Source organism: Nothoprocta perdicaria, unplaced genomic scaffold (assembly GCF_003342845.1).
Source record: "Nothoprocta perdicaria isolate Ctin4 unplaced genomic scaffold, notPer1 scaffold_59, whole genome shotgun sequence".
In the NCBI taxonomy this organism is placed as follows: domain Eukaryota; kingdom Metazoa; phylum Chordata; class Aves; order Tinamiformes; family Tinamidae; genus Nothoprocta; species Nothoprocta perdicaria.
Genome location: NW_020455854.1, coordinates 2,184,575 through 2,209,427, shown reverse-complemented (window position 1 = coordinate 2,209,427; position 24,853 = coordinate 2,184,575). Strand labels below are relative to the sequence as shown.

General features: G+C 38.3%; 1 protein-coding gene across 1 annotated transcript in view; it reads right to left on the bottom strand.

The window, feature by feature from the left end:
- RBFOX1 (RNA binding fox-1 homolog 1) overlaps positions 1–20,012 on the bottom strand; it is a 691,795-nt gene extending 671,783 nt beyond the window's left edge. The window contains exon 1 of the mRNA XM_026049083.1: positions 19,696–20,012. Coding sequence (XP_025904868.1) covers positions 19,696–19,758 — 63 coding nt within the window. The 5' untranslated portion in view covers positions 19,759–20,012. The remainder of the gene's footprint in view (positions 1–19,695) is intronic.
- Between the last annotated feature and the right edge of the window lie 4,841 nt (positions 20,013–24,853).

The following is a 24,853-nucleotide window of genomic DNA, read 5'->3' as shown; positions in this document are numbered from 1 at the left end:
GAYGCATTTATCTTCATTACCAGGATTTACAGATCTGAACAGAAATTGGTATTGAAACAGCACCCACAAACGCCAGTTAAAGAACACAGTCCAATTTTCACAGGCACCATATTGACAGGAAGTGGGGGAAACAGTACATAATTATAAACTAACAGAGACATGTTGGACACAGGAAGCTTAGCATAAGGAAAACTATAAACAAGACTCCCATATTTGATGTCAGTGAACCAGAACATCCACTATCAAATTTTTATGGATATATCAATATGGAGTTCAAAATAATGTATGTGGGCTTAGGCTGGTCAGAGAGATAGAAAAGCTTAACTCTCATTAATTCCTTCCCTTTTCAGCCTTTCTTAAAGGAAGGAGGAAGGCAGGAATTTAAGAGGAAAAAATGCTTTTTAAATGAATCTCGACTTTTATTTGCCTTTAGTAAAAGCGTTGGTTTGAAAATTCAAGAATTTCAGTGATATGAAGAATTTAGTGATATACTTTAAAAGATGCCATGGTCTTTACAAGTTGCATTCATGTTATTCATTCTATCTACTGGAAAATAGAGCACGATAAACTGCATGATGGAAACAAATTCTACGTAGTTCTCTCTCCCCTTAATAATAGAGGAGAAAGACTTTTAATGTGGAAAAAGRGAACTGCTGAACAAAAGATCATCAACATCTGCTTCTCACACCCAGGCCCTATACCCTGACCCCCAATGTCACCTTCCTGTTTGCCTCTCTGCACTCGTAAGATCTTTTCTTGAAGCTTGAGGATGGATTAACATGCCCATAGACAGGAGTAGCACCTTAGACCACCTACTCAGGCTCCTCTCCCTTCTGCTGAGGGCCTCCCCATCTCCTTTGGAAGGAAAGGAAGCTGCAAGCCCCGAAATAACCAGGCCAAAGAGCTGCCAGATACAGAAAAATGAGAAGCTGACCCTACAAGACAGAGTGCATGACTTGCTTTAGTTTAAACCAAAGTAAGACAGTGTGAAAGCTCTCCAAGAGGATAGCAAGAAAGACAAAGTGATGGGGTGACAAAAACCCCCAGAAGTGAGGACTATTAGTTAGCCTTGTGGTGGACCTCATGAAGTCCCTAGCCAACAAAGAAGGAGAGAGTGAAAAAGCAAACACAAGAAAGAAGTGACATGCAAAATCTGATCAGCCTCACTATCTTTAGCCTAACTAATCTGTAGTAAATAATTTTTAAATGCAATATTCTCTGTAGTCCTGAAATAAAGTCACATGTTCAASAGCTTAAGACATTTTTTGTCATGGTTTAAGCTTTAAGTCTCACAGTAAACTGCAAAGCTACTCGCCTTCACTGTGAGCGGTTTCCCATCTCCTCTAGGCCCGCTGGTGAGCAGACTGAAGCACATGCTTGACCAGCTAACTCCATCCCCTCTCACAGCGGGTTTGCTGGACAGTAGCTGCCCTCTCCAAATGCACCAATTGATTCACAGTTGGTACTGCAGCTAGATATGAAGTGCTAATAAGTACGTAGACARGCTCCTTTCCGTGTTCTCCACGTGCTCTGCAACAGCCTGAATCCTTGCAGTACCTGTGAGCTAGGTACTCTATGGTTCCTCTATGACAGGAGAAAATAGAGTCCACCCAGATAAACCTACTAACATGAAGGCGATATTTTCCCCCYTCTTGGCACAAGTGGTAGGTCACTGTCTTCCTTCTAACTTGTACACAGCATCCAGAAGCATCCACACTCAGTTTGACCTGCAACCACAGCCAGAGGTCTCTCCTACATCAATTCTGTTGCTTACAATTACTGCAGCTTCAGTAAAGACCTCAAGAGAAAGCGCTTTTCTCAAAGCCACTTCCACAACTTGGTTAACATTATACCTTTACGCCTAGTTTAAAAAACTCACATGTGAACAATCAAACTTACTGCGTTTGCTGTCAATAGAAGGATAATTTTTTTGGTTTTGACTTTGCATTTCTCTTTCTCCGCTTTTGCAGCAGTAGTAACTTCATTGCTCTTATCAATCAGCATGTGCAATCACTCAAGATGAGAAAAATGGGTTTGAAGAGCTAGGTGCATTCATATTGATACAAGCAAATTGAAAGACAGTAAGATTCACTTCTATCGTTCRTGGAGAAGGGGGGCTGTTTCCTAGTTAGTTATAGGCATAAGTGAAAGATAAGACAGACACAAAGCAAGCTTGAATATCTATTTTTAATGGTGCCATGGAGAATATTTATTTCAAATGTTTCTAAATCAAGAAGTCTAACAGTCTTCAAGTTACTCAAAGATTTGGTTTCTGCTATCCGTCTGTAGTACCAAATAMACAAAATTATGAAAAATCCTTGATTGTTCTCCCCAATTATCCACTAGTTGTTACTGAGTTTACATTAGATATGGCTACACTATGGACCAAATCTCCAGGATGCAACGAACTGTGCCAACACCAGAACAAAATGGTTTGACCTAAGCACTACATAAGCAAATGGCCAAAACATTCAAAATGGTTTGACATAAGCAGAGCAGACACCACGCAAGATAAAAATAATTTGATGGTGAATTAGGTTAAATGGAAGTATATACAAATCAAATATTTCTTCTCTGTACATAACTCACAGCTTCAGGCTGGAAGGCTTAAGTCTTGTTGCAATATACACACCTATGTCATAGGAAAAAGCGAGTATTTTAACTGGGTAATAAACAGAAGGACACATTAGGCTATTTACCYCTCCCATGAGATTATCATTCCCAGTTATTTAAAAATGACAGTTTAAAAGGCTTAGTGTTGCACTGCCATGGCATTTAGACCAACCAAGCACTTCATGTTTAACATGCAAAATCCACAGGGCAGCCCCTTCCTGCATTTCTGCCATTACTATCTTGTAATATGTAAAATCTGGAATAAGAACTCTTCTGCCATAGACTCTGTACTACAGTTAACATTAACAAAAAATATATATACACTGCAGCAATTACATAGTGTCTACAGGTACTTCTAAAAGCAGACCATTATTTCATCAGGAAATTATGACTGAGGACCATAATAAAAGCCTTTTTTTTTTTTTTTTTTTTTTGGGCTACACAGACACTTGGGTTCAGTATTCAAATGGCAAATTAAATCTCCTACTGAATCTCCTTGTGGGACAGTCACCACCACAAGTGGTGTCCAGTGCAGGAAGCGTCACCACCACAAGGGTACTTGCCATGGCACTTTCAGCTGCATTAGGTGTGACTTCCTGATTTGCCCAATTCCTATAATCCAGCTGATCCATGGATGACTCTCCAGCACATGAATGGTTCCTTACTATGTATTTTAAATTGTGTAGAAAGCATATCCTAATTATCTTAGCTGTCCTACATGACCATTCTTGCATCTGCAAGAATAGTTTCCACAGAGTAATTTAAAAGTATCTKCATATAGTTTATTGTACAGCAATAACATACATGACTTGCCCAGGGAATTAACTAACACTTYTTTGGTGTTAGTTGGTCCACTTTTTGTGGACCTCTAACAGGTCTCTGCACAGCAGCAGCTGCTGGGGACAATTCTGTCCCTGGCCCAAAGTCCCACCTGAAGAGCTGCAGCAAACAGTGCAGGTTGGCTGGGAAGGTGGCTGTGGTTCCGGCAGTCACCTTGCCTCCAGCCAGTTCACTAAAGAAGATAGACTCTCTATCTAGAGAGTAACTGGAGCTACCATGTAATAAAATCCTGTTTTCTTCTTGAATGTACAAAACAGCTAAGAAGGCTTTCTCGGCTCTCAGACATTCTAATTTTCCTATCTGAACTAGCATTATTTATCTTTTTCCTATGGGGCATTTTGGCTTGAGTTACTTCAAATTCAGTATTTCTGTTATATGAAAGTGAAGTGTGATGAGCTGCAAGGCAAGGATGGTTAAACTAACAACATAAGTTTACAGTTTGCACATCTTTGATCTATACTTCATGTTGCTATTTTAGGCTGTACACAGAATTGCTAAGATTTTTTTAGACCATTGTATGGGCTCCAGTTTTTGTGGAACATGAAATTTGTGAACTCAGACAGTATGTGCAAGAGTTTTGAGTCAAATTTCTCAACTGCCAATATACACAATCAAACATCCTCACATAATTGTAACTCATGTTCAAGGATGCGGGCCCAAACTTTGAATGAAAACTTTAAGTGGTCGGGTGAGAGGAAAACTTGGTTCTTTTTCAACTGAGGAGGTAAAAATCTGACCTTTCCAATTAGGTCTATTTGTTCTGTCCCTGGATTATCATTGCCTATACAAAGGACACAAAAATGACTAAGAACCTCTGCCATTCACAACAGCAGAGAACACAAGGCTTAAAAATAAAACMAAGTCCTGCATGGATCATCAACTCTTGTATACAGAGTAGATGAAATTTAGAGGGATAAAGAGTAGATATTTAATAAATATCACTAGATAATTATATTCAGTACAAAAAAGTATTGGCTGAAAAAAATGTGTAAAGAAGGATGAGCTGACCAGTTTTCATGCAGCTGCTTTATGACTTAATAGCTACTTCTTTGTTTTGTTTCTGAATAACTAGCTAGGTTTTTTTAATATACAAATGGTAGCATTTTCTTCTCTTGTAGTGGTTAGTCTCTTATTCTATAGAAAAAAGAAAAAAGAAATAAAACCTGCTTGTCTTCAGACAGTCACAATCACCTCTATAATTCTATAAATATCCTCTGCACAATCACTCGTGGCATATATAAAAGCAACGACAAGGTCACTTACTACGAACAATTCATGATCAGTTACCAYGGCAACGGAAATGTGTGGCAACAAGGGAAAAAGGCCCAGGAAATATTATAGGAGGKTTCCATTATGTAAGAGACACTCGTGATTTCTCCAAAAGGGTTTACCTGAAAAGTCTCTACCTCCAGATCCTTCTCACTTTCCCCAGCTTTCTACCAGTACTAACTTGACTAATTTCAAGAGCGATCYTGTAAATTTATAATAGCATAAGTTGCAAGAAAAATGTTTCTGAACTCACAAGGAATATTCTGTTTGCAGGAAACTACAGACTTGTTTCTTCTAGTTTAATCTTCCCAAAGTAAAAAAAAAAAAAAAGTGTTTCTCCAACTTGAAATTAGCATTGCTAGTTAGTATCAAATTCAATGCCTCAGTATCTTCAGATAAGAATTGTGTAGTTTTAGGAACCACTGTTTCCCATCTTTTCCTCATCTTTTTGAAGGTCTGCAATTCAGGCTGAAGTCTGCAGATCACCCTGGCACTAATTCTTTTCATACAACACAGCAACTTGTAGAGTTTATAGAAACTTATTATATTACCTCAGTTAGACCATTCAATACCAAAATGCAACTTTGCAAACAAGTGGCACAATAAATAATTTTACCTCAATTGCTTCTCAATGATTCCTTAGCAATTTTAAAGGTGCCATTAAAGTAATGTATTCATAATTTTTGACCTTTGAATTTAATCTGAGATCTATAAATTAAGTAGTAGGAGATCTTTCCATAGAAGGTGAATTTCTGAAAGGATATACAAAGAAAAGGATTTGACAAAGCAAACCTGCTGAGAGAGGAAACTGCTACCTATACAGATTTAGTGCTCTCAGGTATTAGAGCGAAGTGGATAGGACCAAGACAGCACAAAACACTCAAGGCAAGAGGTTACCACAACTTTCACGCTTTTGAAGTGAAACTGATATGAAAATGAAGATCCTACTCTGCTCAGAAATCATGTAATAAAAACCAGGCATTGCAAAAAGCAAAGTATATGAAGGCRAAAAAAAAAAAARAAAGAAAAGGAAAAAGGCTTTCCCTCCCTGTTTCCTGCTTAACTTGGAATGTCAGAAATAAACAGAAATTTCAGTAAACAGAAATTGCTAACCTCAAAACCAAACAAGCATTGATTGAATTATTATCACACTATCACAACTGCACCAGCCCCATACTACATGGAAGAAGTGTTAACTAAGTTACAAGTTCTACCAAAAAAAATCCTAAATTATTGAATTCGCATATATKCTTCATATGTAATTTTTAAAAGGATATAAAGATTTATACTAATGATTCATACCAACTCWGAAAGGAGCTGTGCTGATTTCCTAAATACTAAATTCAAAAACAGAATTTGCAATTTGCCACAGACAGGTTTTCCTGCTTAAAGACAGGACAACATAAAGAGAACTTTAAAAGCAGAAGTACAGGCAAAGGCCATCACTGGAATCCTAAACATCCATTAACCACCTGAGCTGCTACTATGCCCTCCCATTTGCTTTAAACTCTGAGCATTTACACAACCATCAATCTTCTTTACCACATTTTCACTTTCTCCATTGGGCCAGTAAGGAAAAAAAATAAAGAAAGAATAGGCTATTTTTTCCCCACTAAAAGTACACAAAAGGACTTGATGTCCAGCCCATGTTTGCTTTCTTGAGTGTCTGTGTCAGTAACAAGGAGCAAGTCCATTTGCTGCAACAAACCCCCTTCCACCTCTTTCACTGCGATGGAGATCATAAAAACTCATAAGCACAAAAGTTAGCAGACCAAATCAGTCGGATAATTTTCTTTATCAAACTATAACTTTGACCTTTTAGAAGAGATTCAAACCCAGTTAACTGTGGAAGGCGATGGAAGCTTCATCTCACTCAAGTATTTTTTTTAATCATATAGTACTTCCCCAAATACCTATAAATACAACTTATCTTCTGACCGCAAACTACTTATCATAAAAAAAACTATCTAGATCTTGTAATATAAAAGAACTTATAAAAAATATATACACGTTTAAAAAGAACAAACTACTCTTCAATATTTTACCAACCTTGAACAGGGAAGCATAAATTAATACAGATTTTGCTCCCTATATAATTTTTCTTCTATTAAGCAATACTTCTCAAATCCTCCAGTATCAAATGTCTTAAGTGCTACAGTGAAACAGAATCAGCATCCTTCCTATGCTTTTCTCAGCTATTATGAAATTTCAGTCATGGATCAATGATGAATATKAAGTTCTGCAATGCAAGCTACGTTTAGCTTTGTCTTTTGTTACATATAAACATACATATTCCTAAAGTCACATTATAGATATTGCCTTCAAAATAAATTTTGCAYTTTGAAATGCACAAGAAAGATCTAAACCTTGATCCTTTGTCTTCAAAATACTGAGGAAATACTTTCAGTAGACACTTTCCTTTGTCATGCTAATAAGCCATCCTGGTCAGCAGGTTCTTTCAGTGCAAGGTATTTGCAGCATTACAGCAGACTTCACACTGATAAAAAGCCACACAGAAAACATATCACAAAACACACAGTCGTCTGTCACTATAACTTATCCAATTGTAACTACAGGGGGTATTTTTAAGTAGGCAGAAGGTAATTGCCTACTTGGATTTTTGCCAAGACACTGAAGCTAATTATTTTTTAAGGATGAATTTAGTGCTTGCATGAAAGGTGATGGATCAATAGCAAAAGAAGATGAAGTCAGTTTATTCACAGACTAGGTACAGTGCTAGCTGTGGTGATGAAAACGTCCCCGCTGTGTCCTGACAATATACCATTTTCCTAAAATTGGAGGGGGACATGCATTAGAGTGACAGCGCACAACCGTTCCCTTCTTAATAGGAGCTGCCAGCAGCGAACCGGGACGTGCGTGCAGATCTCTTGGACACACAACGGTGACCAAACTGCCATCTTCGGCCAGCATTTTCCTGCCAGAATTCAGACCTCTAACGTACTTTTTTTTTTTTTTTAATGTGCAGTACATTAAAAAGATATTATTGATTTTCAACCTGTCTCAAGTATCCATCAAGTATTAAAGGAAAATCCTAACTGTTACACCAAATGGACTGAAATAGGGGTTCCCACACTCCACAACAAAAGCCTCAGGAAGCAGGGCATCCAAGAGCACACAAACACATATGTTAAAAATATATATATTTTTTAAAAAAGTACCTCTGAGGGCTGGGGGAAAAAATACTTGTTTTGGTTTGGGAGACCTTTGGTTTACCAAAGATTWAAGTGATTTTTAAGATTCTTTTTAAAAAGGAAATTTATTATGCAGCATGCTCCAAGCAGCACATTTTTGATTGAAAAGCATTCCCTGAAATAATACTTCAAGCAACGCCAGAAGAATAGAGCGAGTTTTTCTGTTAGAAATATCGTTGAAAGAAATTATTGAAATTGAAAGAAATAGCACTGAAAGAAAGACGTTCACATCCAGCTTCAAGAGGGAAAGCTACCATAGCTACAAGATGGCGGAGCTGGCAGCAGCRCCCTGGTTTCAACGCTTGGGGTACATCCCGCAGAGAGTGTGGACACTCCAGGTCGAGGCGGGATGGAGGCCGGGTCAGGGGCTCCCTCAGGAGCTCCCCGCTGCACCACACTGAAGCCATCGGCCTCCATCGGCCCTATCCGTCCCCTCACGGCCTGGCCACAACATGGCTCCCCCTCAGAACAAGTAATGGCTACGCAGCCTCCTTATCCCCTCCGACTCCCAGTGGTGACAACTCATCCCTCTCCAGCTCCAAAACTCCTCTAAAACAGCCCACCATCACTACAGATACTGCTTGGGGCTTATTTCCCAGATTTTATTTCCAATTTTCTGTTTTACAGCTGGCAAGCTCTGATGAATTGGCACAATCGTAGGATCCAGCTACAGATCCGTTTCCTTGCATTTATTCCTTGATGACAACTTCAGCTCAATTCCAGTCTCTCCTCAAGCCACAATGACAGTCATCTCTTTGGAGAGATTTTTCCCTTCCAGTTATTTCCTTTTGGTTCTACAAGAATCTTCATTTTCCTTGATCTAAACGCTGAAAAGATCTAAGCAACCTTCTAAAAGTGATTACTGCAGCATCACATCCTGCAAGAACCTTGAACTGGGAACCCCGGTCTGAGACCTTGGCCTGGGCTGGGGACACAGAGTGGACACGTTCTCACTGCTTCCACAGCAAAGAYGGCAAGAAAAATAAAAATCAAAACCATGTTTAACTCATGCTTATTGACACAATCTAGAAGTGTTTTCTGATGAGCACAGTGCATCTACTCTGACTTTAATTTACCCCGTCTATGCAAACTGCAATGGCAAATTAAGCCAAAAAAGACAGTAACATTTTACCTGAAGGCATTCAAAGGCCAACAGAYATTAAAAAACAGCTGCATTGTAGAAAGCCAACACAGTACAAGCTGAAAAAAATCAGCTCTGAATCTAATATTAAATTATTATGTAGAATGAGAGCTTGAGTTTATGGAAGTACAGAAGTGAATAAATATATTTTGAGAACCTTATACATATCATGAAATATTGTAATATGTTGCATGCATTAATTTTAGGGGAAAACAGCATCTCAGATAACTCAAAGAGCTTCAATGTTATAGCCCTTCTGTTTCTGAAATATGACCTTCCTCCCTGAAGGAAACAGCCTGCACGGAGCTACCTCGCTGGTTGTTAAATGCYCAAGTCATGATTGCAACCAGTCACAGGTCATGAGTCTAACTATTTTAAGAACTATCAACTAYCTTAATTATTAACATAGTGCTTTATAGTAGGTCTTCAAGAATATTTTGAAAAGGGCAACTGGCTTTAAATGGATTTCTTAACATTTCTGCGGTTGCTTATATACTCACCCAGAAATCAGAAAGTTATGGAAATTCAACCCAATAAATGATTGCTCCTTTTGAGCACGTTTCACCCTGTTTTTGAAATCCCAAGAAATTAAGTTCTYATTACAATGCTTTGAAGACTGTTAGGGGAAAGACTTCCTGGAAATGTCTGCATGATTTTTATTTCAGACAAGCTCATTTTTCCTAATTTAATCAGATTATTTTCAGTTATAAATGTGTTTAATTCCTTGCATAAACCACTATCTTCAGGAAAGCTAAACTGACCTTTTCCATTTGTAGATTTTAAATGATAAACATAGATCCATGAAAGCTTCACATATCCTTACTTGCRTATTACCAATGGCCATGGAGATTTGAATAAGGTTAGACCTGGAATAAAGCTCAGTGAGATACAGACAGCCCTATAACCTTGCAGTTCTGTCAAAGTCAGGCTTTTTGGCTGCATCTAAGCAGGATTCAGGGAATGCTGCAATTACAGCTGTCATCCAGTCCACCCACACTAATCTTTTTTTTGTGGAAACCAAGGTGTAAACCAATGCATATGCAGATATATAACCTGGATTATTTTCAGGTTTCTCACTTCAGATTTCATTTTTACTTATTATAAATGCCTGGCAAAATTAATTTGTATTCACTCTAACACTACATTTATTGTCAATTGCTTAATTTCATTCTGGGGAGTAAAAATGTTTCCCTTTTATCCCAGAATAATTTAGAGTTGTGGCTTACTTGTTCCACACTGAAGGAAAAACGTGAATTTGGCTGTATTTCACTTGTCACTCTAGATACCCAGACACTTAAGGAATACGCTAAAGATACTTATCTTCAAAGCCATGAAAGCATTCTAGATGGATGCATCTCCTTGCAAACCAAATGAATATAAAATAAAGCAATGTCCTCAGTGATTTCCTATTACCTAACTATAAACAAGCTCCTCACCGTCACAGAATAGAAGTGCTAACCCCAATTTTTCTGTGTGTAAGCTTCCCATTTGTCATTTAAAAGGCTCCTAACTCGGGCTCCTGTACTGCCCTCCACCTAGGAGGATTMTTGCAGTTAAGGTGTAACATTTAAGTGCAAGAACCAGGAAAAAAAAAAGAGGGTGGATAGGGGAGGTTGTTTCCTTCCTCTTTTTTTTTTTTATTTAAATGCTTTTATTTGAATGCTTCAAATCACGATATTATGAAAATACTGTTTCARTTTGTTTAATTAGGACTCAGTTGGCATCACTGGATTTTCCAGATACAGCACTCAAATCCCTTACAGCCTTTGAGTCTGAGAATAGCCTGATCACCTGAGGGCCTCTGGGAGCAATATGCAAGATGACCAAGACAAGATGGTCTTTAATACTGCGATAAGGTTTTCTTTTTCAGGTGATTATCATACAAGAAAGATAGGCCAGAGCACAAATGAAGACACTTGACATTATTCTACCCAGGAAGGTCAGAAGAGCGTAAATTTCCCATTAGAGCCAACTGAACAGTCTGTGAGAATGTATCTGTGAGGAGAGCACAAGAGGTGCATCCTCTGGGAACTCTTCCCTAAACAGTGGCTCAGGAACACACTAAGGACAAAATGCAGCACAGGGGAGATGAACGGAAAGCTCAGCAGGAGCATGTGATGCTACACAGACTCCATCAAACACTGCCGGGCAGCCTGATGAATTTGCTGTAACTGCTCAAGAGCTAAACAAACTATCCCGGAAACCTCCAAGTATTCCAGAATCAGAAGGATGAAAAGTAACCACTACCCCACAGCCAATCCCATGTACTATCCCATAGCCAATCAAGATTAAATTATTRTATATTACCAGTAATAACAAAAGAGAAAATAAGCCAGCTTTTCTTTTACATTTCTTATACTCTTCCCATTTATCATGAAGAACAGACAGATTCTCTGTGCGCCCACAGCCTCTCACTGGCCTTCTACTTGTGTCTGCGTTTCCATCAGCAACTGCTGCCCAACCTGGAGCATCCAGAAAATTGAAAAGCAGATTTGAAAAGATATACTGAGATGTTAACCAATTTATTTGCTTGTCTTTTCATAAACAGCTTTGTCCAGCATTGCAGAAGCTACTAGGAGATGGAAGCAGGATCAAGGCTAATATCTCTAAAATAACTCTAAAATATCTCTAAAATAAAGTAATTTATATAAACATTATAGATGACTGAGCCAAAAAAGGAACCAAGAAATTTTGAAAACATGAACATCTGTTAAAGAGCACGCAGCTCTTCTGTATCTTTCTATTCCCTCAGTTTGCATATGACAGCAATTTTGAAAGGTTGAAGTCTGTCCTTCTCTTTCAATGAATTCCATTACTCAAAACATATTGGAGGAAAAAACCCAACAACTAAAGAACAGGCAATAGATGCACACTATCACTCATAGCTTACATATATCCTAGCACAGGAAAGTAATCCAACTCCTTCATTTGCCAGTATTTTTGCAACAAGAGTTCATAACGACGCAGTCCAGGTATAGACTATAAACTACATAAATATTTCTGTAAAAATATTTCAGATAGGTGTTTGCATAAGTTCAGAAATGGAATTCTGCAGAGATACTCATAGCATCTTTCTCTAAATCTATTTYTTTCACTTCAGTAGCAGTCAAAGTGGTGCTATATATATGTGTGTGTRTATAYACACAYAYATAYAYACACACRCGCGYGCGTGCTGAGGACGCATAGCTTCAACACGTGCRACACCTTTACCTACCAACAGCCTAAACGATTCAGTTCCTCTCTCAGGAGGAGGAGGATGTAGGTTAGTGCCTTCTACCATTAGAAGGAACAGAACATGCAGCTTCAACCCACTCCCAGGACAAATTTCAACCATTAATCCCCAGAAGGCACAAAGATTACAAGGTGGATGTCATTACAAATACCACATCCACGTCTTTCCAACAGGTATTGAAAACAAACACCTCGAAATAATCCAAGAAACAACAGATTCTGAGAAAACCAATAGTTTCAATATGTTAAGTTTACATAGAAAATACCATCCTAACCCAGCTACCCAAAGATTGCTTAGAAAGGTACTTAGATTTGCATCTGTACCCAGATGATGTGCCTTGCTATCATTAAAACCAAGACTTACTCAAAAGGGAAACAAACAAGTTATTTGCAGTGTATTTCTACCAGGGCATACAATAATATGCCCTGGCTATTACCAAGGTAAAACACATGCTAAACTTAAAGACAGGAAGAATCTGGATCCTTAGCTGGGAAAATTTCAACCAAAGATTTTAAGAAAAAAATAGTGTAGCATACAATAAGTCCCAGTTACTGCATATGCTTAAAGAGTAAATTTTCCTTTTATACTAATATACATTTATTGTTCAAAGAGTGCATGTGYCAAGTGAACTTCTGCAGATCCAGCCTATAATGTTTGCTATTGAGGCAACAAATACTCTGAGCAAGTGGAGGGCACACTCATATGTCAGAAATTTGGAGAATTAACCCTCTCGGAGGGCTAATTGCCCTTCATCAATAAACACAGGGGGAAAAGTCATAATTTTATACCCACTGCATAGTAGACAATCTTCTATTCTRCCCACCAAATTATTGTGTCTTAGGGCACTCCTCTCAATTTTAAAATTATAGTTAAACGCCCTCTGAGTGGCAAAGAGTGATCTTTAAGTCAACTCCAGTTACAAAACATACATTATCTAGACAATGAGCTTGGCTGCAAAATTGTTACCAGATGGTGCTGAAACATGCCTAATTTTGATATAGGGTAGCTATGTGATTTACTTCAAATATAAGAGAAAACAGATTATATCATAAGGGAGAAAAACACTTGGTTCTGACTTGATTCTGTAAACTATTACGAGGTTCTATACCCCTACTATTACACACAGTTGTCTAACATCTCAAAGTTAAGTTTAAAAAAAAAAATGAAATTTCTTGCTTTGCACAAGWAAAAGCAACAACAACAATCCCACTTATTTCCAAATTATTACACCAGATATATCACGACTGGGTGGGGATAAAATCCAGAGGATTTGAAAGATAAAACTGCTACTAACAAAGCAACAGCTCCTCATTATTTCCATCATTGCAAGACAAAAATAATAAAGATTTACTAGACTCAGATCCCAAATGAAAATCAAATTGAGACTCAGCATAGCCAAAATAAAAGATAATAAACTGAAGAAAAAAATTAAGATTAGTTGAAGAATTTTTCTTGTTTGCCTTTACCAAGTTTGGCACTTGGATGCCTCAATGATAAACACAGCTTCTGTCACTACAGTGATATAAATAACGTTTTCCTTCAGTTACAAAACAAGTTCCCATGAATACAAAGGCAAAAGAGAACRTAGAACACAGAGGCTCATATTAAATATTTAACTTTCCACCTTACCAGTGTTTCTCTTATGTGTGTTTCTTAGCTCCTGCCTGAGGCCAAACAGTAAGGCCAACTAGTGAGGCAAAGCTACTATCAATCCCCATACATTATTCATTCATTTCAGATGTACCCATTCTACTTCTGTCTCCAAAGCCAAGTATGTCACTTCCTAAAGCAGTTTCAGATCAAAAATCAGGCATTCTAACCCTGTCAGGAAAGCAGAATTTATGCAACATAYTAGAGCATTTAAATATTTAACTATAGGAATTGGAGATAAGATTTATAAACTCCAGTCATAGATGGACCTTTGTATCTCACTTTAAGATAAATACATGATTGGATGAGATATAATTACAGGATTAATTTAATGTTGTCTTTATAAAGAGAGCATAATTTTCTGTTAGCAAAGTTAATGTCATTTGATATGTAGAAGTGCTTGTTTTCCTTCYTTAAGGATCTGATTTCTTTCATTCTGTCTAGTTACAGAGATTAATTTCTTACACAAAACACCTAGCTCAATTCCTTGTCATAAACAGCAACAACTACAATAGACACTTRCAAACAACTCGTTAAATTAGTTTTTTTATGATAAATGTGTGCAGCTGGAAAAGAAGAAATTAATGACACTTTCAGTACCTCTGCACAGAAAGGTTTTGCCAGAGATATACTGCAACCAGTGCTGAAGATCACTTCTAGCAATATTACCAGCAAACCTAGTTCTGCTCTCAAAATATTATGAGCTTATCAACTTGGTTTCGCTAGGACTGCTTTCTGAATTACTACCTGACCTCAACAGACTTCCCCAGCATTACCAGAACAACAGAATACCTCTGGGGAGAGTAATAGAACCTAAGAGTCCAAGTTTCTCTTCTAAATGATCACTTGGAATCCATTYTTTTTTTYCCTCTCTCTGAACAGCAGCAGAAATTCTCACTAAAGTTAAATGCCTGTATCTGAAATTTAAGTTGTTGCTTCCACTAAATGGGACTACATATGAACTTGATAAAAGGACCAATCAAATCAAATAAAAAAGGAATGCAGACAAAATACTCACATGTGGTCCCTTTCTGTAGGAAAAGGTCTACTCCATCAGTGCAAGAGCTCAGGAAACTCCTTTCCCTCACCACACAAGGACAAGAACTTCACTGCCTGAAGCTGCGTTTTATATGAACTGGCATAACAAAGTTTAACCGTCTAAACCTGAAAGCAGAGCCGAGCCCCATTTTATCTAGGGGCCATTTATATCACATAGATTATTTTTCAGCAAGGCAAAACAATTCCATCTAAGAGCCCATCTCAGCGAAGTCAGTTTATAAAACTAAACTTGGCACAACGTCACTTGCTCATTTAACTGCTTTTGCAGTCGATTTCTCTCCAAGGATCATAGGTAGGCTGAATATGCCGCTTGCTACTCAAGCTACACCCACCTGCCTTCTGGCTAAGGCAACTAACACGAATGCCGGACCACATTATGGAAAACCTTAACCATTGTGAGTGTCTCAATCTCTATGCAAAAAAAAAAAAAAAAAAAGCCAAAAAACCCTCTACAACCTACCCAAAGATAGCATTCCCTGAGCCAAAAACTGCCGCGGATGCCTCATGGCATCGAACAAGAGATTGATTAATGCAGAAGTTGGGTTGCAATACAGTTGGTGATTGCAATAACCAATACATTGGCTTGCCAATAAAGAACAAAATAAAGAACAAAACCTGTGGACAACGAAATATAGCGCTGACATGACAATGCGTTATCACCCCTTCTGACAAGGAAACCCACTTGCCACCACCCTTGGCACGACAGTCTGTTTAACCCAAGGCTCATCCCTGTAGCAGTCTGTCTCGTGTGCTTAGTCGAAATGCCGCTTGTTTTGCGTTGCCAACTTAATCCTTGCCATGAATTTCTCAAAAAAATCTTAGCATTGAGGGAAAAACAGCATTAAAATAACATAAACACTGACATCTCTAAAGTACTTTTATGTGCATTTATAAAGATTTAATGGTATATAATGAAGAAAATTAAACACAGGAAGAGTTTAAATGTTTATACAGAGTACATTAGAATGTCGGGAGCTTGCTTAATTGCTATTGTAGTCAATTTCCTTGCCCCTCAAGGCTCATTAGTCAGTCACCTAATCATTCCATAGAATAATGCACCCTCTGCTTCCGTCTTGCATCCAGGAATACATCTTCGTCCGCGTTTCCAGCAGCGTTGTCCTTCAGCTGCAACCTTTCGCAGGGGTTTTGACTGGTTGCCAGCGTTACTATCTGTTCCACATGGAGGTGGATTTCCCCAACATCCGTTAATTCCATTCTACCATATACTTAGCCATCTGGACAACCCGGCAATATAAAAAGACTGCTGTTTCATGAAAAATCTGCATGGCTGTGCAAGCAGCTAGCTCGCTGCATCTGTCCACCTTACGTTTCTACAGAGATGCCAGTATGAAATTATGGATTAATRGCATGCCTTCCAACCACAAAAATCGTACTATGCCCTTGCTGTTGGAAGTAACGTGCAGAGCAGATGGAAAAGCAAGGTGGAAACTTTTCGAGCACTTATATAGTAGAAAACTACATGCAAAACTCTTCCTGAAATTCCTAATAATCATTTCAGTGAAGCTAAGACACTCAATAAAAGCTTATGAAACACATGTTGGCAAGAGACTACCAAAWCGATAAATACATTTAAAACAATATAAAATGTGTTTTTCTTATAGAATATATGTTTAAATATTWGTGTTAATTGAATCAATAAGAAAGCTTTCTGATAAGAATCTAAATATATGTATTTACACACAAATTCCATACACATGTATGTAAATGGGGGTAAATTATAATTTAGATCCTTACATAAATAGTTGACATTTATAAACTAACTGGGGAAGCAAATTATTTTTTCAAAGCTGAGTTGCAATTTAGTTAACCAGCCAATTGAGAATTTTTTCCTGTCTAGTTTCCAAAGAAACTGGTGACATGGTGATGTGTCACTTAAGTCCATTAGGAGAAAGAATGTTTTAGATGCCAACAGAAGGCAATTTGCAGGTAATTACCACAAACACTCAACAGGTAAATACTGAAAGAACTTTTCTAAGGAGACAGCTATCCAACTGACAAAACACTACAATCCTACCAAGAATAACTTTTATTTTTGGGGAGTGCTGAGAGGAAAGGATGGAACAAGAAGTCACCCAGGGCACAGTCTGCAACCTACTGAACCCTCCAGTCCCAGCTGCCTCAGGCTGCTCCGAGTGCAACCTCCACACAGCAAGCTATAAAATACAAWTCATTTAAGATTTTACTCAATATCACTTTTTGTAGTTCCACAGGAGAGCAGAAATAAGGGCACCAGAAGCACTGCAGGTAATCTTCCTGCAGAGCTAGAATATTTGAGAAATGTTATTTTGGATTAAGAAAACAGTACAAAACTTTTTCCATGCGGAATAACACCTACTCTGATCTACTTTGCAATAATTATGATACAAAATTAAAGGCTTCTCAGTGCAGAATATTATGTGAAGAAATTTGGTCTAATTCTCTCCAGGTTTATTTTTAAAATCACTACAGTGCTCGAAGGAAACTTCTCAAGGAAGCTTCAGCTGGTGAAGCAGATTGGGCTAATCCCTTTGTATCCTCCTCCTGGTAGCTACTGTCAAAGTGCTATGAAAGGGTAGAAATACCACAGGAAAGAAACTTGATTATTCCCATTTAGGATTATATTAACTTTATAAGAACACCATTTACTCAGCAGAAGATGAATCTAACTACTTGACAAGACTGAAAGGCACAAGGGAAGAGTCTATTGAACCCTCTATTATCTCCTTTTTAGCCTCCAAAACTCCTACGTAGCTTAACACTAAGCTCAGCTTTGTTTTGACTGCACCCTAGAGGTAGCTCTGTCCATTGCTCGGTCCAATTCTCTGAAGAACATGCCTAATCTTGCCTCAAATCCTAGAGGTTACTGGTGAAGAAAAAGAAAACTAAACCATGTTTTTTGAATACCCAGAGCTTAGTAAAAACAGCTAAATATATAAAGAAAAAAACAAGAGAGTAAGATCATTACTCTTCTGCTTTTGGTCGGGAATGTAGCTAAACACTGTGCTAAGGAGGCCCATATGATTACACAGCTGACTTGTTTTAATTAAGCAAGTTACTATCACTTTTAAGAGCCTCCATATAAATCTCAAGCAAAATATTTCTTGTGATAGCTGGGACAGTCACAATCCTGATAAAATAAACTCTAAAGAAAGCCATATAGTCTAATCCATAATTCTAYAACTTCTGTCCAACAGATGAGAATTAGGCTACTAAAAGGCTACTCAAAGTCCTTCATCCCTCACATTTTTCTCACTGATGTTAAACCATTATAACACCAAAAGCAGCTAAAAATATTATTTTTTTTTTTTAAATAGGGAGAGAGAGAGAGAGAGAGAGCACATACATATTAACAACTTGAACAAAATAAATTTGTCTCTGGATGAAGGACCTCTGGATGTTTGGACAACTGGTGGCTCCTGCAGCCCTTATAGAAAGTCTCTTCATTCCTGAACATGCCCCTCTGGCTCAGAGATAACCAGGGCTTGGATCAGGGTATGATGCCACAAAGGACCTATTTGAGCTTAACGGAATAGCCTTGGTGGCTGGTTTCCCTGCTCCAGTAGCTTTATTCATTTCCATCTTGCCAGTCAAGTTCCCTGTCCTGCAACACCACGTCGGGGCTCAGTGCTCCCAATCTTGAGTTGTTTTTTCTCTTAAGGAATCCCTCCACAGGTACATACTTTTCGTATATTCATTAACCTTACAAAATACATTTTACTCATCTGAAAAAGGAAGCTTTTTGTTTTGGTTTGGTTTCAAAACAGATGAGGACAGAGCCTCAAAAATTAATTCAGCGAGTAGAAATCCGCTGAAGAGCCTTACATACAAAGCTTAAAATACTTAATAGCACTATCCACAGAAAAACACAGGATTTGCAAAAAGCTATGCAAGAAATCCTATAAAGCCCACTGTAATACCTGAAGTAAAATAAAGCCATGAATGCTGTGTGCTGTCATTTCTTTCCCCATCTAGTAGATGCTTACAAACATCCCTGCTGGTGTTTAACTATTTAAAATTAAATCTCTCATTAAAAACTGTGCCTCATTTGCAGCTAGACTGAATACAGCTGAAATCTGTTCCTGGGATGAGGTAAACGCGTCAGCAAATCAAAGTCAGCAGCCTTACTCACTGAGAAGAGACACATTTCTGAGGAAAACTCAGAATAAAGCATCTCTGAGCAGGAAACTTCCAATACAACATAGTGCCTTGCCTGAAAAACCCATGAACCCCAAAGGAACGATCTAAATAGAAGCAAGTATGTAAAGAAAATATTCATAGTAATAACACTGCCCTACCATACCTGTAGCTAGTTCTGTTGTTCACCACCAAGATGAAGAAAACCCACCTGTGTGACCAGGAAATAAAGCCAAGATTGTTCTTTTCCATACTGTGTTGCTACCAGGGCATCTCAAATATAAACCCATTCTTAATTTTGGCATTTCCATTTCAAAAGCTATGTCTAACATCACCTCTTTGGGTCTACGTTCTCTCTGCTCATCCAAATGTTGCTGTACATGTCACCTGGAAGGACTAGAAACAGKACTAAAAGCCAGAATAAAAAAAGCAAATTTGCATTTCAACAGATAACAAATAGACCCCAACTATTACTGGAGAAGTTCCAACAACAACATTTCTTCTAAAACCATTTGGTGTTTCAAATGAAGTATGCACCAACCTACCATAACTCCTGAGGCTTCACCCACAGTCAGCTGTGATAGGAGGGACAGAGGCTTCCYGCACATTGTCAGTCTCCTGGAGTTGGTCCTTCTTCTTGCATCATTATCAGCAGATCAGACCAGTTGCAGCAAGCTACCCAGAAGAGCAGTCTTTTGAAAACACAGTGACATCTTCAGTGTGCTAGCTGCTCAAGTACCATGGAACCATAAAGCTGATTTGCTTGGTATTAAAATAACCAACAACTGCTTAAGAGATTAGGTGGAGAAGGGTTTGTTTCTTTTCAGAATAACTACATGATGCTRCTGCCTCTCCCTCTTGTCCTCAACTAATGAAACCAGCCAAGAGAACAGCAGTGATCACAGGGGCAGGTTTTCTTCATCTTGGTGTGAACAACAGAACTAGCTCCAGGTGTGTGGTAGGGCAGTGTTATYACTCCTGGTATTGCCTTCACATGCTCCTCTCTATTTGGATCACTGCCAGGAACCCTCTTTTGGGGTTCCTGGCTTTTCCAAACAAGGGTTATCCTACTGAYTCCTTAGACTGTGTGGTTGTTCCATGAGCTTTATGGAGCAACTCGGACAGGAGGAACATCCTGTCATCGTGCAGCCCAAACAGCTCCTACATGAAGAAGAGGGGGAGTGAAACTCTGCGTTTCCGAAGTGTTTCACTTTGAGGTCTTCTCATCAGGAATTCTGTTTGGAACAAATAGAGGATTTTGACACAGCATAAACTTGCATCTGCACTCAGGAAGAAGACAGTCTTCATTAGCCTAGAACCTGCAATTTGAGAATCGGAGTTACTTGTTAGCGCTGCCAAATCATCTGTGATTAGGCTGCAACTTCATTCATGCCGCAGCATTCAGAGTTTGCTGTTAYGGATTATCTTGATGGTCTCTTCTTTTGGGGTAAAATCCGCTGAATATGCAGTGAACATCTGGGCTTTCARCAGGATGAAGACGTGCGCAGCGCTGAGCAGCACTTGCACAGTTGAACACAGACTGCTCACGTGCTGCTGCCTAACTGCTGGGGCACCTACAGTGCTTTTGCCAATGTTGTTTTTTCCCAGATGAGGAAAAAAACATGTACTGGACCCTCAAGATTTGGAGATCAGGGAAAGGCAATTTAGGAGACAGAGGATTTAAGGTCTCACAGGCAGCTTTAGGTGAGATCTTGACAGATGCATATAAAGCCCAGCTGGTTGCTTCCCCATTCCCAGCACAACTTGAAAGAGGGGAGTCACACCACCAGATGGGAAGGGAAGAGGAGGGAAGGGAGCAGAGGCGACAAACAGGCCGGCTGCTCTGGGAAGCTTTGCTAAAGGAAACTGCCAGGAATTAGGGAGGATAAGGAACTGACAATTTAAGAAGTCCTTACCTTCAGTTTTGCTGAAATTCAAGTTTTAAACTGAACTGCAATCAGATGTTTCACTGCTAGGCCATTTCTTAATCCCAGCGTTATTCCAAAGACTCCATAATAGCTCTCCATACACGAAATAACATAATTTAGCAAGAACAGATTACGGATTCCAAGTTGTCTCCCAAATCACCTTATATTGAAGATGCCATCATGGATTTTATAAGTGGTTTTTTTTCCAAGCTAGCATTCTTCCACTTTTTCAGCTGGAAACACCTGGGAATACAGTTTGCCAGGCTTTCAGCATCCATCTCTCATGGTGCATGGTGCTTTTGCCGGGCACCAGCAGTGTGACCTCCACAAATGCTTCCTGCGGAGTTATCACTTCCATCTTCCTACTATACATCACCTCTACAACACTTCATTTTACCTCAGTTGGGAGTATCCCATTTTTCACCTCTTTCAGGAAGAGCAATGTATCTTGAGCTGCATTCYTCCTTTTAGGTTCTTTAATTCTGTTCACCACTTACCATATTAAATGACTGCTTTCCAGTGAGTTACTGGCCCGTTTTTATCGAGGCATCTGCCACTCTTTGCACTTTGGCTGTAAAGTCCTTCTGCCATTCAGCATCAGTCCGTCTAATGAACACAGTCAAAGTGACATTCTGTGCCTTTGGACAAGTTTTCCATACAATTCTTAAGGAATGGCACATGAGCTGTACATATTATTCTCCTATAATATGAAGCCTACAGAGATCTGATTGCATGAGCAAACCCTTCTGTGATTTTCTTTCAATGAACGGTCTACTTTCAAAAGCCTTTCCTAGAAACATGTTCAGTGGGTTGTGAAGACTGCCCCAAACAAATTGCAGAAGAACAAACATTCATGGATTTGAGGATAAGTTAGGGTCCTTGTGCCAAGGSTGTGGAAAGTATCCCTGAAGATCTCTGCATAGTTGCATGGGCCGTTTATGTAACTACCATGAGCCAAAATTAACCAAGTGAGGCCATTTGAACCAATATAGAGAGCAAAGACATTAAACTTCCTTAAGTTTTAGTATTAGGGTTGACCATATCCATACAGATTTTTAATGTACTTACATCAAGTTCTCAAATTTTTTTAGTTCATTTGGGAATTTAGATTTATATAAACTACCAAGTTTTAAGGGATGTAAGTGCATAATAATTGCAGGCATCTTCCTGGAAATTTGCAGGCTCAAAATCTTTTAGAAATTGGAGCCCCCACCCTCACCTACTTCATCTCATTTCATCCCAGTTGGAGTCAGGAAGCTCAGCTTTGTAAAAGCCCTATGAAAGTATAAGAACAAAAGAYCCTTCTACCGTACTGGAGTACTGACAATTAGAGGACTTGTAAATACTCGCAAGAAAATGAAAATTAATTCAGAACAGCCTTTTACAGCTGCACTCTTCTTTAACTAAGAGCTTATCAGAAACAAAGTACTTTCAGCAACTCTACATCCTTTTTAGTATCATTTTCTTGTTAATCTCCTTCACAAAGCACAAATGCACATACTTCTACGAAAGTTTTAATCCACTCAACATTCCATTCCAAGAAAAATAATTATAAATAAAAGTTCAAAAACTTTTTACAATCAGTTTAAACACATAACTGGATGAAATGAATCCTCAAGCTTTATTGTGTTACTTGCTCACCATTTTTATGGCCAGTTCCCATTTTTTCACATTTTCAAACRTTTTCGCATGAACTACATGGACAAAATGAGCAACTGTGTTTCATTTGTCTCTTCTCAGTGTACATATGTCAGCACACAGACTGAATGGAAAAGCTTTGCAAGCCACACGTAAATGCTCACATATGAAATTCGGATCCATATGTCTACATTAGCATAAGAAAACCAGCTCACTTAACTCACTTCTYTATATGTAAAGTCTACATCTTCATAAATAAAAATTCCCCATGCCATAAAAATATTAGTAAATATCTTTCAGGTCAAACATTAATTTTATTGAAACAAGGGTTTTTCAAGTGTGTTAAAGCATGATGGGAACTGCATCCATTTTTTATAACTGRAGTTCAACGTGGAATACCATTAACAGCCACATAGAGAGAATTTACATTTGTATTTTGTAGGTTTTAAAAGGGCATACTTAGCAAACTATTTATAAAAGTTAATTAGGAAAAAATGCTTATATTATCATCCTAGAAAATAGTCCGAACAATACAGGATACTGATTGGAACTCATTTTTAATGCAATTAGGGACAATTTTTTTTTTTCCTTTGTATTTTCACTTTGGAAGGAAGGGGGAGAGAAATTCCCAAATCTCCCATGAGCAGAACCTCAAATGCTGAGCAGAACCTCTACATTATCCCAACTGAAATGACAAGAGTACAGTAGTTCTCTAGGCATGCAAGCCAACCACCTGATCTAATTATGTTAGTATTTCTTATTAAAAAAAAATTGCTTAGAACACATTTTAGACATGCTCTTTTACAGGATTTTGGGTGTCTATCAGTATGACTATAAAGAAAGCTGGAGCAAATGCAGAATAAGACACACTATTTGTAAATAAAAGCCCTTTTTTCCCCCAGAGCTACAACCTAAGTAATGCCAAGCATTCTTTACTCTAGAGATAAATGTCTTTCTTACCAGTCCTGCACGTCTCTATTCTTATTTGCATGATCTGGAAATCATGCAGTTTCAGAAGAAACAAGGAGCAAGTCAGAAATAGATCCTGCATGTAAAACAACCTCTTAAAGATGACAGAGCTAATAAGGAGAAGAAAGCAAGCTGAGCTGCAGGAGGAGAAAACATAAAATGAATTTCTGCTTGGAAATTGCATTCAAAGCTCCTGAAGCTACAACATTTTATGCCTGCAGGTTTGCAAAAGCACTAGACAAAAGGGTACCTTAGCTACCCTACGGAAGCTTAAGCAAATGCTGTTTGTCTTCATGAATGGTCCAGCTCTCCTCTTCAGATTTCCACCCGTTTCAGGCACCAAGTACTCTGGGTAACCTCACCTGAAAATCTGKTTTTCCTCTTCTGAGGAAAAGCAGGATTCAAAATCAGCAGAATGAGTCTACGGGGTTTATTGCAACCTTTTTTCTTAGGACAAGCAGAGGTGCAGGACATCCTTAGTGAAAGGCACAGGGAACAACACAGGGAGGAAAAACATCCCCAGGAAGCCTGAGCTCACATGGGGAGAGGAGATCTCGCCTGGCTTTGACTACTCAGTATAAACAGTGACAAAATGAAATATAATATTTAGATTTAATATGTGCCATTTCCAAAAGGCCTCCAGAAATCTACCATAAAAGAGTCATAAAAAGGAAAGATAAAATAAAACACCAAAAATAACGTTCAATTAGAAACTACTATAGTACTACACCATCAGCAACACCTTGCCCAAGTATATTAAACTACATTTATGCAGTTTGGTGAGCAGTTGCAAGMAACAGTGAAAGATGGCATACAAACCATATCTAGAAAACAGAAAAAAAAATCCCTCTTTCAGATAAAATATTTGAATTAGACTCTTAATCTTAATGGAGATTAAGATAATGTTACAGTACTTATAAATACCTCCCCTATTATTTAATTCAAGAAAAAATATTGTTTGAAAACAAAAGGGCTATATTGCAAGAACATACTGACATCTGCTGGTATTTTATAAATGCATTTTTCAAGGAGATTAGGATTTAATGCACACAACATTTTTTATTATCTAATGCCAAAATCATTAGATGCCTAACAAATTGACATTGCTCATATCTGAGCACAATCAATGAAAACAGTGTTCTCCACAACCAAATTTTAAAAAGGCATG